The sequence below is a fragment of the Zingiber officinale genome, chromosome 9B, assembly GCF_018446385.1.
Source record: "Zingiber officinale cultivar Zhangliang chromosome 9B, Zo_v1.1, whole genome shotgun sequence".
NCBI lineage: Eukaryota > Viridiplantae > Streptophyta > Magnoliopsida > Zingiberales > Zingiberaceae > Zingiber > Zingiber officinale.
Genome location: NC_056003.1, coordinates 119,911,150 through 119,928,003, shown reverse-complemented (window position 1 = coordinate 119,928,003; position 16,854 = coordinate 119,911,150). Strand labels below are relative to the sequence as shown.

General features: G+C 37.1%; 2 protein-coding genes across 2 annotated transcripts; both read left to right on the top strand.

Annotated features, from left to right (window-relative positions):
• Nucleotides 1–1,004: 1,004 nt before the first annotated feature.
• On the top strand, nt 1,005–3,121 carry LOC122024202 (pentatricopeptide repeat-containing protein ELI1, chloroplastic-like). Its single transcript, XM_042582764.1, has one exon. The coding sequence runs from the start codon at nt 1,052–1,054 to the stop codon at nt 2,951–2,953; it is 1,902 nt and encodes a 633-aa protein (XP_042438698.1). The 5' UTR covers nt 1,005–1,051; the 3' UTR covers nt 2,954–3,121.
• A 2,819-nt stretch (nt 3,122–5,940) lies between these two features.
• Nucleotides 5,941–14,801, top strand: LOC122024203. The gene is made up of 2 exons (XM_042582765.1): nt 5,941–6,552; nt 13,427–14,801. Exons 1-2 carry the CDS (start codon nt 6,130–6,132, stop codon nt 13,565–13,567), a joined length of 564 nt encoding a protein of 187 aa, XP_042438699.1. The 5' UTR covers nt 5,941–6,129; the 3' UTR covers nt 13,568–14,801.
• The last annotated feature ends 2,053 nt before the right edge of the window (nt 14,802–16,854 follow it).

Below are 16,854 nucleotides of genomic sequence, written 5' to 3'. Positions count from 1 at the left end.
TATAATGATAGCTAGTAACTGTCAATTATCCAATCCTTAAAAAGATTTTACAATTTATGATCCTTTTAGAAACATGGTGGTGATAACCATATAAATACGTAACTTGGTATTCATGAATGGGACAAGGGTTATGACCGGTGTCCTTAACCTGGAAGCTCACTAATCCTATGTAATTACGTTTATTTTCATGCTTAGCTTATTTACATACTGATGATCGTGATTAAGTCTATTCTTATGTGTATATTTATTCCAAGTAAGTATGCTTACGTTTATGCTTATGTACATGTTCATGATTAAGTTTATTCTTATATGTATGTTGATGTTTTGTAAGTATGCTTATGGATATACATACCCATGATCAAGTCTAATATTATGCCTAGTTCATTTACATGCTTATGTTTATGCCCTCCTGCTTTTTGTCGATGTCTATGCTTACGTTCATGGTATGTCAGTAGAAAGGTCCCAGTTATCTAAAATGTGGTTCCCCTTAGTACACTAAATTATACGCGCTAACTATTGCATAACACAGTTTTAAATATGCTGAGTCTCTTAACTCACATATTTTAACATTTGTACAGACAATGGGATGAATGAAACATGAGACATTGACCAATGAGCCAACTCGGGACAATAACAGTACAACTCAAAAATCTTCCAGCTTAGTTTCCGTATTATTTTAGATTTTAAGAATCTTTTATATAACTTCATTGAATTGAGAATTCACTATAATAGTATGTGTAAGTGGCGTCCGTAGTTATATTTATACGAAATGTTATAAAAGAAAATATAAACAAAAAAACAATTAAAAAAAATAGGGACGTTATAATATGATAACTACGGACGCTTATTGCTGTATCCTAACTCTGGGCAATATTCAAATTAATACAACAGAATGATATATATTAATATTCAAACGAATGCTTAATATTCTATTTTAGGTAGTTATTGTGGACATTTTGTTGAAATTGGATACTATGGGTGGCAAACCGCAAAATGAAATCCTCCCGTATTATCATTTGGGAGAGTGGATAAGGCCGTTTCCGGTGAGATCATGTCAGCGGCCCCATTAAGCTCCGCTCTCGCTCTCGGCGGCGGCGGCGCCGTCTCATACTCACGCGACCCTCCTCCGGCGGCGCAGCACCCTCTCCTTCCTTCTGACCACGCCGCCGCCCTAATTGAGCAATGCCGCTCGACGCACAACCTCCTCCAGCTCCACGCCGCCGTCCTCCGCGCAGGCCTCCACCACCACCCAATCGTCAACTTCAAGCTCCAGCGCGCCTACTCCGGCCTCGGCCTCCTCGACCGCTCCCTCTCCCTCCTCCGCCTCACTCCCAGCCCCAACATCTACTTCTGGACCGCCGCCATCCACGCCCACGCACTCCAAGGCCTCCACGGCGACGCGCTCCTTCTCTTCTCCGACATGCTTTCCTCCTCCGTCGAGCCCAACGCCTTCACCTTCTCTTCCGCCCTCAAGGCTTGCCCTTTGCGCTCGGGTCGTGCTCTCCACGGCCACTCCCTCAAGCTGTCTCTCCACTCCGATCCCTACGTCGCCACTGCTCTCCTCGACATGTACGCGCGCGGCGGCGACGTCGTGTCCGCCCGCAGCCTGTTTGATGCAATGCCTGAGAGACGGCTAGTGTCGTCCACGGCCATGATGACCTGCTACTCTAAAATGGGCGATTTGGACCAGGCCCGGAAGTTGTTCGACGAAATGGGCGAGAGAGATTCTATTTGTTGGAACACCATGATCGATGGCTACACCCAGCACGGCCAGCCTAACCAGGCCCTGCTATTGTTCAGGAAGATGCTACGGTCGTCGGTGAAACCGAACGAGGTCACGGTGATTTCGGTACTCTCTGCCATTGCCCAGCAGGGCTCTGCGGGGGTGGGCAGATGGGTGCATTCCTTCATAGACAACAATCCCATAGAGTTCAATGCCAAAGTGGGCACTGCATTGATCGACATGTACTGGAAATGCGGCAGCTTGGAAGATGCTCGTGCAGTCTTCGATAGCATCACTGACAAGGATGTTGTTGTTTGGAATTCGATGATCGGAGGCTATGCAATGCATGGGTACAGCCGCGAGGCCCTTGAACTATTCTCTAGACTGCGCGCGGAAGGTCTCCGACCAACAGATATCACATTCATTGGGGTCCTGAATGCTTGTAGCCATTCCGGTTTGGTTGAAGAAGGGCGGGAATTATTCCGCTCGATGGAAAAGGATTACGGGATCGAGCCTAAGATCGAGCACTATGGTTGCATAGTGGATCTTCTCGGTCGTGCTGGGTTTGTGGAAGAAGCTTTTGAGCTTGTTCAAGGGATGAAGATTCCGGCAGACCCAGTGATCTGGGGCTCATTGTTGGCAGCTTGTAGGCTTCATAACAACATGGCCTTGGGGGAGAAGATTGCGAATTTCCTTGTTAGTAAAGACCTTGCAAATTCGGGGGCGTACATCCTTCTATCGAATATATATGCTGCGGTGGGGAATTGGGAAGCTGTGGGTCGAGTGAGGACCTTGATGAAGGAGAATGGAGTGGAGAAAGAGCCCGGCTGTACTTCGATTGAAGTAGCTAACAAAGTGCATGAGTTTGTTGTGGGAGACTTGAGCCATCCAAGAAGCGAAGAGATCTACATGATGTTGGAGGAGCTGAATGCACTTCTCAGAGCTCATGGCTACGCACCACAAACTGAGCTGGTATTGCATGACTTAGAGGAGGCAGCGAAAGAGAGGGTGCTCGGAGTTCATAGCGAGAAATTGGCAATTGCCTTTGGGCTCATAAGCACTCAACCGGGGACGACAATCAAGATTGCGAAGAACCTCCGTGTTTGCGTAGATTGTCATACGGCCACCAAGTTGATATCTAGGATCACAAAGCGGAAGATCATCGTTCGAGATCGGAATAGGTTCCACCATTTTGTTGATGGCTCTTGTTCTTGTGGAGACTATTGGTAAATGAACTTTTGAAAAATGGTGTCATTTGTATCCTTTCTATCGATACCTTGTTGTAGAAATATTGTATGTTAATTTTCAGCCCTGCAACTAACAAATAATATTGTATGCATTCTACTGGTCTAAAGTGGGCCGAGATGTTCTTAAAGGAGGATGCTTCTTTGACGTTTAGACTTGGATTTCTCTTGGTGTCAAAAGAGAATTTTGTCGATAACTTCTCTTTTGAGCACTCTTAGTGCATCTCTTAGTTGCAAGAATAGTGTTTTTGATATGATCTTTCAACTATGGATGATGCTGCAGCCAAAATTTTGTTGTAAAAACTTATTTATTTAAACGACTGTGCGTGGATTTCTTAGAATGATTTAAGATTTGATTCTCATTTTGTGGTCGATGAGTTCTTTTGTGTGGGAATATCAGAGATTAAAAGAAATGCTTTAAATGTTTGAGCATCTCTAAAAGATTGAGAGTTTTAAAAATGAGGATATTATGGTGAATGTATATGAAATAAGAATATTATAAAAAAATTATAGAAAAAGTCGGAATTGTATATTTTTTTAAATAAAATTGATGTCTTTTACTTTCCTTTTAATAGTTCTTTAATAAGTTCTAACATCTAATTTGCATTGATATTAATTAATTATTCAAGTCATCAATCAATTAAAACTTGATCTTGTATATAGAATCAGTTTTGTTAACTGTTGTCTTCAATCAACTTAAAACCTTTCTAGATGATTGTTATCCACATCATTTTGAAACTTGCCAAATGATTTTTCTAGCATTTGATTGATATAATCTTAGTTGACTCTATCTATTTGGATTGACTCACTTTGAATAAGTTCTTATTCAATCAGATAATATTTTAAATTTAAAACTAATTCATTAGACTATTCAGTTGATTTTGTTGTAAACATAAAAATTATGTTGCTGATAACAAAACCTTCGTCGACTAATCTATTATCAATTGGAGGTTAAGTCAGACTCCAATTGTAATAAAAACTTTTTATTTTAAAAAAATGAATATTTAGTCATGCGTTAGTTAATTAAATTATCATCCAGTCCACTCTCTCTAAATTACTCAAACACATATCCAAGATGATCATATCCTCTTGACATATTTTACTTTGGTTAAGGACTTACAAGTAATAATTTTAACAAGAGATCATAGGGTATGCATCTTCTTTATTAAAGGAGTGGTACATTCTCTGTGTGTTATTCAAAAATCATCAGACATATTGACTTATACCCAATTACCCTAGACCTACACATCCTGAGAGATATTTTGTTAATATGTTAAAGTATAAGTTTCCATGACTAAAATAACTCGAATACCTCAAGTCTAAGGAAAGTTGCACTAAACTACAATAAAATCTTCATTGACATATAAAGAATCACATGAAATCTCATAGCATGTCACATCCGATGAATTAGTTACCTTTAACTAGCATCCATATGTTAACTCTCAACATCCCAATATTTTCAGTCAATGAGGATCAACTACTTAGTTAAGCCAAGGAGTGTAATATGTTCTAATCTCACAAAATTGACGATGTCTAATCTCATCAATTTATCGATTAGGGAAGATTTCAAATTATACATAATTACACATGATGAAATAGTCACTAATTGTGATTCAATCATAATTTCTCTTTTGTTTTACTTTGTATTGTGAACTTCATTAATTAAGTTTAAAATCAAATCACATACATATATAATATATACTCAAATAGTGGATTTTATTTATCAAATAAATAATACAATATCTAAGACGATTGTTTATAACACTCTTAAATATAACACTCATTGGACACATCTAAGAGATATTATCATTGTGTATGTTATTCGTGGATGAAATTATTTTGGTAGAGATATTTGAATGAGTAAATACTAAACTTGAATTTTGATTAAAAATACAAGTAAAATATTTTAACTTAGATAAAATATATGAAATTTAAAAATTTAGCTAGAGTAGTAAGACAATTATTAAGATAGAAAATCATGAATTACTATTAAAGAAAACTTTAAGGGTGTGTTTGGTTCAAGTTATCATGTATAACCTTGGTTACCAAAGTTATGGGGAATAAAATATAACCAAATGTTGTTTGGTTCAACTTAGGTAATACAACAAAAATTTATTTGTTTGAAGGTTTTAATGAATAACCTAGTTTAACATTTTACTATTTTACCCTTAGTTACAAAACCAACCCTATATTATTATTATTATTATTATTATTATTATTATTTAAACTCTATTTTTTTTTCCTTTTTCACGTTTTTTCTTTATTTTTATGTTTTTTATTTTTTATTTTTTTATTTCTTTTAGTTTTTTATTTTTTTTTTAAATTTTTTAAATATTTTTTATTTTCTTATTTTTATGTTTTTTTTCTATTTTTTTTATGTTTTTAATATTTTTTATTTTTAATATATTTTTTAAATTTTTTTTACGTTTTTATTATTTTTTTAATGTTTTTTTCTATTTTTTATGTTTTTTTATTTCTTCTCATTTTTTTAATTATTTTTTACGTTTTTTTAATTTTTTAAATTTTTCTATGTTTTTTAAATTTTTTTATTTTTTAAAAAGTTTTTAATTTTAATTTTTATATTTTTCTCTTTTCCTTTACATTTTTATTTTTTATCACATTTTTCTCATATTCGAGGGTATTTTGGGTAAAAAAAAATTATTAATCCCGGAATCAAGAAAAATCTCAGTTTTACGAGGTTTTCCGATTCTGGGTTGCATGTCTCTTTTACTGATGTCAGGCATGAAATATTACTCGAAAATCATCGATTACCTAAATTAAACAGAATTTTTGTTGATAACCTTGGATAGATAACCAAAATTATTAAGGATAACCTTAAATCAAACACATCCTTATGACACATATGATATAATCGCGAAGTGATCCAGCTCCTTCAAAATTTCTTATTAAGAATTTCTTATTAAGAACCCTTGCAACAAACAATCATTAAAAATATTTATATTAATCCATCAAAATTAAGATTCAATCCTCAATTATCTCAGAACTGAGAAAAACCATTGTCCTGGCCAAATCTTAAATCTGACTTGGTGGATGAAGATGTGGTCCTTGGTTTTTGTTTAAGTGAATATTGAAATCGTTGGAGCTGCCTTTTTAACAAGCAGAGAGCCCTGGTCCGGCGTCCCACGTTCGTGGTCTTCCGCCATGGACGACGCCACCTTCAATGAAGCGCATCAGCAGCATCGCCTCCTCCCATACCAGCCGATCCAAGCCTACGATCCCTCCCAGCCGATCTTCCACGCAGCGCACAGCGCCTACCACCACCAACAGCATCACCCCTATGACCTCCACCCCTCCGATTATCCCTACCGCCCCTACCACTCCATCGCTCCGCCGCCTCCAGCTGCGGTCTCCGCCACCCTCCCCGGGGCCTCTCAGATCCACGCCCCCACGGCCCTGCACGGGGATCTCCGCCTGGCAGCGCCGCCGACGCATCACGGGGCCCCAGAGCCATCCTCCTTCGGTTTCTCCGCGCCTCTTGGGACGAATCCCCTGGCGTCTCAAGTGCCGGCGGCGTGGACATTTGGCACGCTCGATCGGGCTGCGTTGGCGATCCCACACCCGCAGGTATGCTTGTTTCCCTAATCGCCCAAAGCTCTCCTATTTATTTCTTCCTCTTTTCTTTGTGCTGCTTTTGCCTAACCATTTCAAAAATCTTCCCTCTTCTTTATGGCTCGTTTTGTGTTTGTTTAGGTGTTGAGGTTTGATAAATTTTAGCACCAATTAGGATGCCTTCCTTCACAAAAAATAAATTCAGCTTATTCTTTGCGTTACAAAACTTGATTAAACTTCTGCTAACCTTGTCATTTGTTGCATACAGTACCCGATGTCATCAGATGCTATTTCCCCATAGAAATACTAGGTTTCAGTTTAAGCGGTTCAGTAAATGCGTTTTCCTTTTATTTTGTTTCATGAAACATGTTGACTAAGTGTGTATGAATAACCAGAGCATATGCAAATCTCAATCACCAAATATTTTTAAGTTTAAAATTAGGTATTGAACTAATTTATGTTATTGGATATCTTATTTTTAAGACTTTTTTTTTCTATTTATTATAGCATCATTCTCGTAGAAGAACTTGACCCATCAAGTGAGGAACTAAAATATCATGATTAGGTCTTGTATATTCAATACATGATTTAAGATCTTGTGCTAGGTTGGGTGACGTAGTAGAAATTTACCACTGAAGTAAAGTTTGTAGATTGGATATTGATTGACACTAGTAATCTATCATATGCGATATTGCTATTTGTGATGATCGTTCTAATGAGTTGTATAGTGTGTTGACATTTAGATACGCTTTGACATGCTTCAACAAACTGAATGCTAATGTTCTTTATTTTTTTTTTTAATCTTATTTCTTATAATTTCTATTGCTTTATTTGTAAATGGAAATAAATTAAGTAGAAGAAGATTAAATTAGTAAAACTTTGGCTGAATATTCATCTTACATGCATTGAAGTAAAAAATAAGTAAAATTCAATTTTATTTTATCCTTTTTAATTTAACTATCTAATTGATATAATGTTTTTAAATGTAAAAAATTTAAATGAAAAAATATTAAATGACTAGAATTCATTTGAATTTATCTCAGCTCATTTTAACTAATACAAGGTTTGGTTTGATATAGTACAAAAAGAATTTAATTTAAAGGACTATCTTATTGCTATATTCTTGCTAAGGAATGCAATCAGGTGTATTCAAGTCAATTCTTGATCTTAGTTTTTTGAAAGTCTATGAAAATACCTTTATTAGACATAAAAATGAGGAAGGATATCTAGGGATGTGAAAAAAAAAAGAATATTCTTGAGATTGCCAGGCAACTTTTGAGTTATAACGACTAATTATAATTGCTTTAAGTAAGGATATATCTTATTATCAAAGTAGACTACCAAGAACTATGTAGGGTCACAGGACTTGATTTATCACACATGAATGCGGTAGGGTATTTGAAAGGTTCAAGAGTATGACCAATCTTTTGTACAACTAATCCTATGTTGTAAAAGTAATCTTTCATTCATCACCAACTCTTCCATTCAATTAATCCATCTAGCATGATTGTCATTTTCACAATTCATCCTATCTTGTAAAAGTAATATTCCATTCATTATTAGTTCTGACTCGTTGATACTCATCAACAATTTTGGAGAAATTTATTATGATCCTTTTTACAATGTCTAGCATGCCATCAGGTTTAACTTTGAGAAGTTGGCACTTGGTTGTGATTTTGTTAATGCCATGACGGGAGCTCATGTACTTGCTAAGTCATAGATTTTAGCACTGACAACGTTGACACAACTCAATGACTCATACTTTACCTAAAAATGTTTTTTTTTCAAAACTCTTTAATTTACATGCATAGTCCAAATTGTTCTGATGGGTTTGTATGATAATGTGGGAGGTTAGTTCATAAAGGAATCAAGTCATTGGACAATTCTACTTGACTCAAATCCTGAATCTACTTTAAAGTTTTTTGAGCTCATGGTTTTTCTCCTAGTGATACCAAGACTAAGGCTAACATCACTTATTACTCTTCTTGAACTGGGACTATGTAAGGAGATGGAGGGATCTGTTTCATTGGTTGTTATCACCTATAACTCTTCTTGAATTGGGATTGAGTAAACAGATGAAGGGATTTGTTTTAGTGGCTTAATTGACGTTGTCTGTGTTTGTGGTTTGGGCTTTCTTTCATAATGACTAACAACTTGGCAAATCATGCTTGTTGGTGGTTGGTTATGGTATAGCAGTCAAAAGAATCTGTCATGCTAATTAATAAAAGAATGCATTTCCGTCTGAATGACTACTAAAACTAGGTCTTCTATTCTATTATTTATGCAGCTCATCTCTAGATCCATGTTTATGTATATATCATGACATTCAGGAATGAACTTAGCTTCTCAAAAATATGACATTGTTTAAGTGATACAATGTATTTTTTGAAACATTCTAAGTTGTCTAATTTAGTTTTCATGGATATGATGTATTCATTCGTACTAGATTACTTAAGTTCCAAAATCCTCATGCTTAACATCTTAAATGATAGTGGTAGTTTCTATCGTCATTGCCAACTCAATTTTTGATATGTAATGAAAATTATAAAAATAAAATTGCATAGAAACTGATCACAGTAAAGTTTTTTTTGTGGACTAGTATACATTTTTTGGATGCTAAAGTATGGTTAAATTTATTTTGTTTTATTTTATGTTGTTCTTAGTACTAGAGGATAGTGACTTTTTTAGAAAAGTTTGTTAGCTGCATAAAAGTAACTAACTATCAAAATTAAATAAAGGTATTTCTCTGAAGAGGTTGCATCACATTGAATTGATGTGAACTTGTTTATCATTGAAGTCATTACTCAAAGATCTCGATCATTCGAACTAGATTTACATTGTGAATTTTCACGTCTCTCTCTTTATAAATTGTTTTGCTTTTGTTGGATCTTAACCTCATATGCAAGTTGGTTCTTACCTTTTGCATGGTGATATCCCAAAAGGGATAGCTTACATTAAAATGACTAGGAATGATTGATAGCTACAATGTTGTTGGATGAAAGGAGGCAAGATGGAGAAGTTTGAACTTTGTCTGCTATTTTGGCATGAAGGAGAACCTTGTTTTTGTTTGCATTTTGTTGAATGATAGTAGAGGATAATGTTTATTATTTTGTAGGGGGTAGTCATGTGGGGGAATTGGGGTTATAGAGATTAAAGAAAAACATTAGCACCCTATTGTATTTGTTGTCATTATCCCTGCCCTTGTAAAACGTGACTGCCATATCTCGTAGAAACCTCACTATGCCTAATTGAGTTGCATTGTTTGCTACCTCTCTTCTAACGAAGGTGCGACTTAACCTCCCTTTATGCATGATCCTTCTATAAGAATCAAGTGTCTATGGCCTGCTAGCCAATGTAGCTAATTATAAATTGATCACTATCCATGCCACCACACCCATCATGCATGCCTTTGCAAGACAATTCTTCCTCGGTGAGATCGTTGTTTCGATTCCCTTGCTCACTTTACACACAAATTCCTCTCTCACGGCTCAACATTGATCGGTTGCTTTTCTATCTCACCTTTATTACCAAAATTGGCTCCTGTACCCACTCACCATGTACCTCCCAAATACCAATTGGTGATGCCACCATTCATGTGTTGCTTCTTCATCAACATTTTCCATTTTCCATTAGCCTTAGATTAAAGTTGAATGAATTAATAGTACTAAAATTCCTAATGTAACGTCAGTAGAAGGTTACAAAGGCATAAAAACTTAAGCTTCTTTGGCAGTAGTGGGTTCAGACCAATTCTTAATCATTTTCTAATTTTGTCAAGATCTCCAGAGATAATTTGCGGATGAATGTGGAGAATAAGACTTGGTAATGTAGTAATGAGCACTTCTTTAGACTTTTTTGTCTGAAGGGATTATTACAGTATTACAGACAATTAAGTAAGCTCTAAGTGGGTGTTGTGGGCCTTATTGTGTATTAAGATGTCGTCAATCTAGACTATTAAGAATTTTCTTTTAAATGGTCTTAAGACTTGGTTCATTACCCTCATGAATGAACTTAGGGTGTTCAAAAGTGTAAAGGTAATCAATCGTATAGTTCATCCTGTGTTTTGAAGGCAATCTTCCATTCATCACCTATGCTAATTCTTATATGATGGTATCCTCTACACAAGTCAATTTTGGAGGACCATTGTATCCTTGCCTTCAAATCAAGCATGTTAGTCTAGATAGAAGGAACATATACTTATGACGATTTTGTTGATGACATGACTTTCAACACTTATTCTCCGAGAGCTATCCTTTTAAGGATATTAATAATGTAAAGATAATGCAAAGACTTATGCTTTCCCTAATAAAACTTTTTTCTTTGTAAGAATCTTTTGACTTGCCTATTTAGTTCAGATGTTTTAAAGTTTCATGCTAAAGTATGAAAGCTTAGACAACTATGATGTCAGAAAAAGTCTATTGCGTGCTAGTTCATCAGCTCTAATTGTTTAAGAGTTATATCTTAGTACTTATCTATATTTATAACCCTAAGGAGATGAGATGATCTTCAGATGAGGTATCAGGCCGACCATAGTGTCAGTTCTTTTCTTTTCTCAAAATGAGACTCTGTTGGAAGGTGAAAGGACTGTCTTGAAGATTGCAATCTTGAAGATTGTGCTGCTTTTGATTTTAGTTGGGTTGGGTTAGACATGTTCAGGTACAACTTAACATTCTACTCATAGAGTTTAAAGATGTAGGTGTTGCCTTTTCCATAATGGATTACAAAGGGGTCATAAAGCTAGAGCCTAACTAAAATGATGTAGATAATGTTCACAAGGAACATGGTTTGTCAAAATTGATATCAAGATTGGAATTGGACAGTCAAAGATTTTAAGTATTGGTTGCATTGGACTAACAAAATCATAGGAATTGGAATTGATGGAAAAAAGAGAAATATATATAACAAAATTATTTCATATATGAGAGTAACAATATATATTCTAAAATTTTAAAAAGAATACCTATTATATGTCATTACATATTCAATTATTAATAATGTGGTATACAAATAATGTCATATTTATTAATACAAATTTATAAATAATGAAATAGATTATAACCAGTATTATAATTTGTAAAAATTTTTTGTAGAAAATTCTATAATACTATATTGGTATTTTTTTTAAATAAAAGTGTTATTATTAATTGGATCACTACATTTGAATTGATTTTTAGTTGAAGGCCTTTTTTTTATTTTAAGAGATTAGTGTGTTCTTTCTCAATCTATGATTTCCATAATAAGCTGGCTCTACTGACACCGAGTAAGAGAAAGATAGGTCAGTCTTTTATTTCTAGCGAGTGATAGAAGTTGAATAAGTGATCCTTTATCTAGTGGCGGTGAATCTTGAGCTACTACAAGACTTGGCTACTTAATAAGACAACAGAGACTCTTCTCATATGAGTTCTCTAAGAATTAAGCTATGACTAAGGAAAAGACTAAACAACCAAGTTTTTCAAGGTAAGCTCAATTTGAGAAATTTTCAATTAATTCTATTAATTTTTTAAAAATTTAATCTAATCAATTTCTAGATAATTTCTTTGAACCTAAGGTTTTTTTCTCTAAATTTCTTTTTAATCTTTATGACATGCTAATTTCTCAAGAAAAATTATATCAACTTTTATTATTGGTGATCCAACTTAGGCAATCCATATCAATCTGACTAATTTTGCCAACTATGTCCATCTCAATAAGGATCAAACACCACTACTTCAATGTGAGTCATATCTTAGAAATGGGCTATGTGGAAACTATATTCATGCATTTTCCATTGGTAATGATAAGCTTCCATGATCTATTTTCATACTTTGCATAAGTATGAAAAATACTAGTGCTTTTTCATGTGTCATTAGTAGTGGCTGTGAACATGAGGAAGTGCAAGCGCACTGTATGAAATTCCATAGTCTCTGCTTCACCTCTCTTGGTTTCTTGGATTTTATCTCTAGGTTTAACCTCCTTATCATCTGTTCCTTGAGTTGGGAAGGATGTCGGGAAGGATGCTATTTTATGTGCTGGACAGTGCTTCTTTAGCAAAGACTCAGGGGTTATTTTGATTCCATATGGCCACTGCCCTGCTAATTATAACATTGTACATTTTGGTTAGGGTTAATGCTAGTGGTAAGCCTCTTTTATCTTGATTGGGTTCATAAGTTGATTTCTCTAATTGTAGTAGTGCTCTATAGGGAGGTATTAGTTAATTTCTCTAATGGTGATAGTGTTGCTCTAAAGGGTGGTACATTGTTGATCATGAGACTTGATGGTTCAAATGGAGAATATTTTAGGAACTATTTAAATTTATGACCTTATTACAAACCTCAAGAATAAGTTAGGGGCAAATAGTTTAACTTGTTTTTGGATTTCTAGCCTAAGTCCATTAATGTGATGGATGAAGGTTACCCTAGAGTCTAGCTTATGATTGCAAAGTATCCATAAGTCCTCAAATTTACCCTAATTCTCAATTGCACCTAAGGAGTCTGATACTCAATTACACCTAAGGAAGATTGTTTTAAGTTTATTCACATGGGCTCTTCTCAGTTTTTTGAAGTGTGTCAAAACTTTTTAAAATTAATTTTTATTTCTTTTTAGTATAATGTGTTATAACTTTGGCTCCTACTGTGGTAGGGTGATGTTGGATACTTTGTGAATACTTTTCAACAAGACATATGAGTTTGACCTTCTTAAATTATGTTTGGGTTATGTTGTTCCAATTAAAATAATGCTCCATTTCAGCTCCTTAATCTAGAAATATGGTCGGGTCTTATCAACTATCGAAACTAGGAGCTTTAATTTCAACTAGTTAGGTAGGGTCTCACTTTTTCCTGGTCGAGGTTGGTTTTCAATTTCAGTGAGTGATCTTCATGTGGAGAATAATAATCTTGATGAATATTTTGCCTAGGTAAAACTAATGAAATTAGAGCGAGACAAAGGAGAGAGATCAAAAGACCTTGAGGCAAGGGATCTTCTTGTTAGAAGCATCAAGAAGACAAAAAGGAAAAGGGTAGGCTTAAAGGGCATCACTAACAATGTTGATGCTTGAATCTGCAACCCACCCAAAGGGAGATCATTCATAGAGGCAATGATAGGGGCGAGCTACAGTCTAGACCTTGAATGAGGCAAAGGATTTATGGGAGTGTGATCCAAATCAACCAAGAATCACTTTCTCCAATGAGGAAGTCATAGGCTATGGCCACGGTAGAGGGATTTATTATTTACTAATAAATGTATTAGGAAATAGAGTGAGGTTACTAGTGCCGTGGATATTGAAAGGAGGTGTGGAACTTGATAGACATTAGGCTTGATTATTTCATAGGAAAACTTCATTATTGAGATGATAAAAGCTGTGGGAAAACATAATTTTGTAACCATGTACATGCTAAAAGTATTTCATAAATTATGGGATATGATAACATAGCTCGTTTTCATAAGAATATTCTTTTGTAGATAAGTCTGTCTAGAAAACTCTAATACAGTTTTTAAGATTTTTATTAGAAAAGTCTGTTATTTTATGAGCATTATTTTATGAAGAATAAGTCATATTATCAATCTATAAAAAGGGTTAGGGTAAATCCTAAAACCCTACCCTAAATTTTTAATTAATATAATTTTTAATTTTCAACATAATATCAATGTCGAAACTTGGTGATTTGGTCTTAGTATTAGTTATCCTTTAATTCACTATTATCCTCAAGCTTCAACATCGCTCTCATTCATGAACCATTTGCATTTTGATCTTGGTTTGGTTCTTCTCTCCTTATTCTCTCCTTACAAATATGAAGTTAATTTTTTCCTTGTTTCATTTTGTATTCTATTGTTCCTAATTTATCTTCTCTTTATCTTCATATTCATGTGACCTTAAGATTGTGTAAACAGTCTATTGCAAAATGTAAGGTAAGATTACGTACAATTGACCGAATATGGTCCAACCCTTCCCCGAGACCTCGTATTGGCGGGAGCTTCATAAACCGACTGCCTTTTTATCTTCATATTCTCTTAATCTTATTTTCCTTTACCTTAGTTCTTCTACACCGATTTTCTTATATCTTTTGTTATCATTCCCTTATCTTATTTTTTCACTTTCTATTTCTGTCATCACCTCTTAACCCTAATATATGTGTATATATACATCTAGAAAACCAAAAAAGGGTTAAAAAAAAATCTTCAAAATTTCATCTTTATCCTCAATTAGAGAAATAATGGAAGGGGAGCCTTGGCGCAACGGTAAAGTTGTTGCCATATGACCAAAAGGTCATGGGTTCGAATCCTGGAAACAACCTCTTGCAAAAAAACAGGGTAAGGCTACGTACAATGGATCTTTCTCCGGGACCTCGCATGGCGAGCGCTTCGTGCACCGGGTTCTGCTCCTTCCACCGGACGGATACGCACAACACGAGGGATTGTCGAATTCTTCCCTTCGTGGCTAATCTCATTCCCAGGAATGCCGAACGACGGTCTCCTTCCATCGACCGGAGACAAAGGACCCATGAAGCCGATCAGACTCGCACCGAGAGGCGACATCAACAGACGCCCGATCGGCACCGATCTCCAAGACAGGAGAATCGCCGAGCGTCCAGAGAACGGTCCCGACCGTCCACTCAGGAAGAGGAAAATAGGAGCAATACTTCCCGAGGCGAGATCAACGTTATTGCTGGTGGACCGACCGGAGGAGACTCCAACCGAGCCAGAAAGGCGGGCGTCCGGCAGCTCCAGATCCACGCAGTCGGTTGTAGCCAAGAGCGGGCAAGTGGACCGGAAGTCACTTTCGGGCCCGGGGACTTAGAAGGAGTTGAAGTGCCCCACGACGATGCTCTGCTCATTAAAGCGGTAATAGCAAATTACACTATTCACCGCATATTTGTTGACACAGGGAGCTCGGTCAACATCATATTCAAGAAGGCGTTCGATCAGCTGCAAATTGATCGAGCCGAGCTGCTGCCCATGACGACCCCGCTCTACGGGTTTACGGGCAACGAAGTTCAGCCGGTCGGACAGATCCGGCTGGCTACTTCGCTGGGAGAGGAGCCGCTCAGGAGGACCAGGACAATAAACTTCGTGGTGGTCGACTCTCCCTCGTCCTACAACGTCATTTTGGGACTACCGGCGCTCAGCGAATTCCGAGCGGTCGTCTCAACCTTTCATCAGAAGATCAAGTTCCCCGTGGAGGACAAAGTGGGAGAAGTACGAGGAGACCAGCTAGCAGCTCGGCGATGTTACATCGAAATGGTCCGAGCAGAGGCCAATTCTGCTCGGAAAACGCCTCGGATCGAGGTAAACGCCATCACCGAAAAGCCACCCACTTTAATTTATGAGGAAAAAGAGGAAGTGCAGATTCATCCAATCCGATCGGAGGCCACCACCTTTATTGCGTCTGATCTGGAGGAGAAGCAGAAAGAGGGGTTGATCCGATGCCTCAGAAGAAATCATGATGTCTTCGTCTGGTCAACACATGAACTGCCTGGAATTTCGCCGAGCATAACGCAGCACGAGTTACATGTCCGACCGGACGCTCGGCCGGTAAAGCAGAGAAAAAGAGATTTCAGTGCCGAGCAGAACTCCATCATCCGGGCGGAAGTCGAGAAGCTTCTGGAGGCAGGCCATATACGCGAGGTGCAGTTCCCGAGCTGGCTGGCTAACGTAGTATTAGTCTCCAAGCCGGGCGGCAAGTGGAGAGTCTGCATCGACTTTCGGGACTTAAACAAAGCATGCCCTAAAGATTTTTATCCCCTACCCCGGATAGATCAGCTGGTGGACTCTACGGCCGGCTGCGAATTAATTTGTATGCTCGACGCCTACCAAGACCGCTCGCCCGGGAAGATCAAGAAAAAGTAAGCTTCGTAACGGCCGACGGCACATATTGCTATAATGTGATGCCGTTCGGATTGAAGAACGCCGGGGCCACCTATCAGCGCTTGATGAACAAAGTGTTCAGGGAGCAGATCGGGCGGAATCTGGAAGTCTATGTGGACGACATTCTTATCAAATCCGTCCAAGCGGCCGATCTCTTCAAGGACATGGAAGAAACCTTCCGAACGCTACGCAAATATGGAGTCAAGCTAAATCCCCAGAAGTGCATGTTCGGAGCAAAAGGAGGGCGTTTCTTGGGGTACATAGTGACCGAGCGGGGAATCGAAGCAAATCCCAGCAAGGTGAAAGCTCTACAAGACATGCCGCCTCCAAGAAATACAAGGGAAGTGCAACGGTTGACCGGTCGGATAACCGCATTGTCCAGATTCATCTCCAAAACTGCCGACCGGAGCCTCCCTTTCTTCAAAATTTTGCGCAAGGCCACTAAATTTCACTGGGACGAGGAATGCGACCGAGCATTCG

Bases quoted from the DNA above. Each gene is read 5' to 3' on its own strand.
- LOC122024203 (XM_042582765.1), top strand. From the start codon at position 6,130: ATGGACGACGCCACCTTCAATGAAGCGCATCAGCAGCATCGCCTCCTC. The intron at 6,553-13,426 runs GTATGCTTGTTT...TATTTTGCCTAG, and splicing joins TGGCGATCCCACACCCGCAG to GTAAAACTAATGAAATTAGA.
- LOC122024202 (XM_042582764.1), top strand. From the start codon at position 1,052: ATGTCAGCGGCCCCATTAAGCTCCGCTCTCGCTCTCGGCGGCGGCGGC.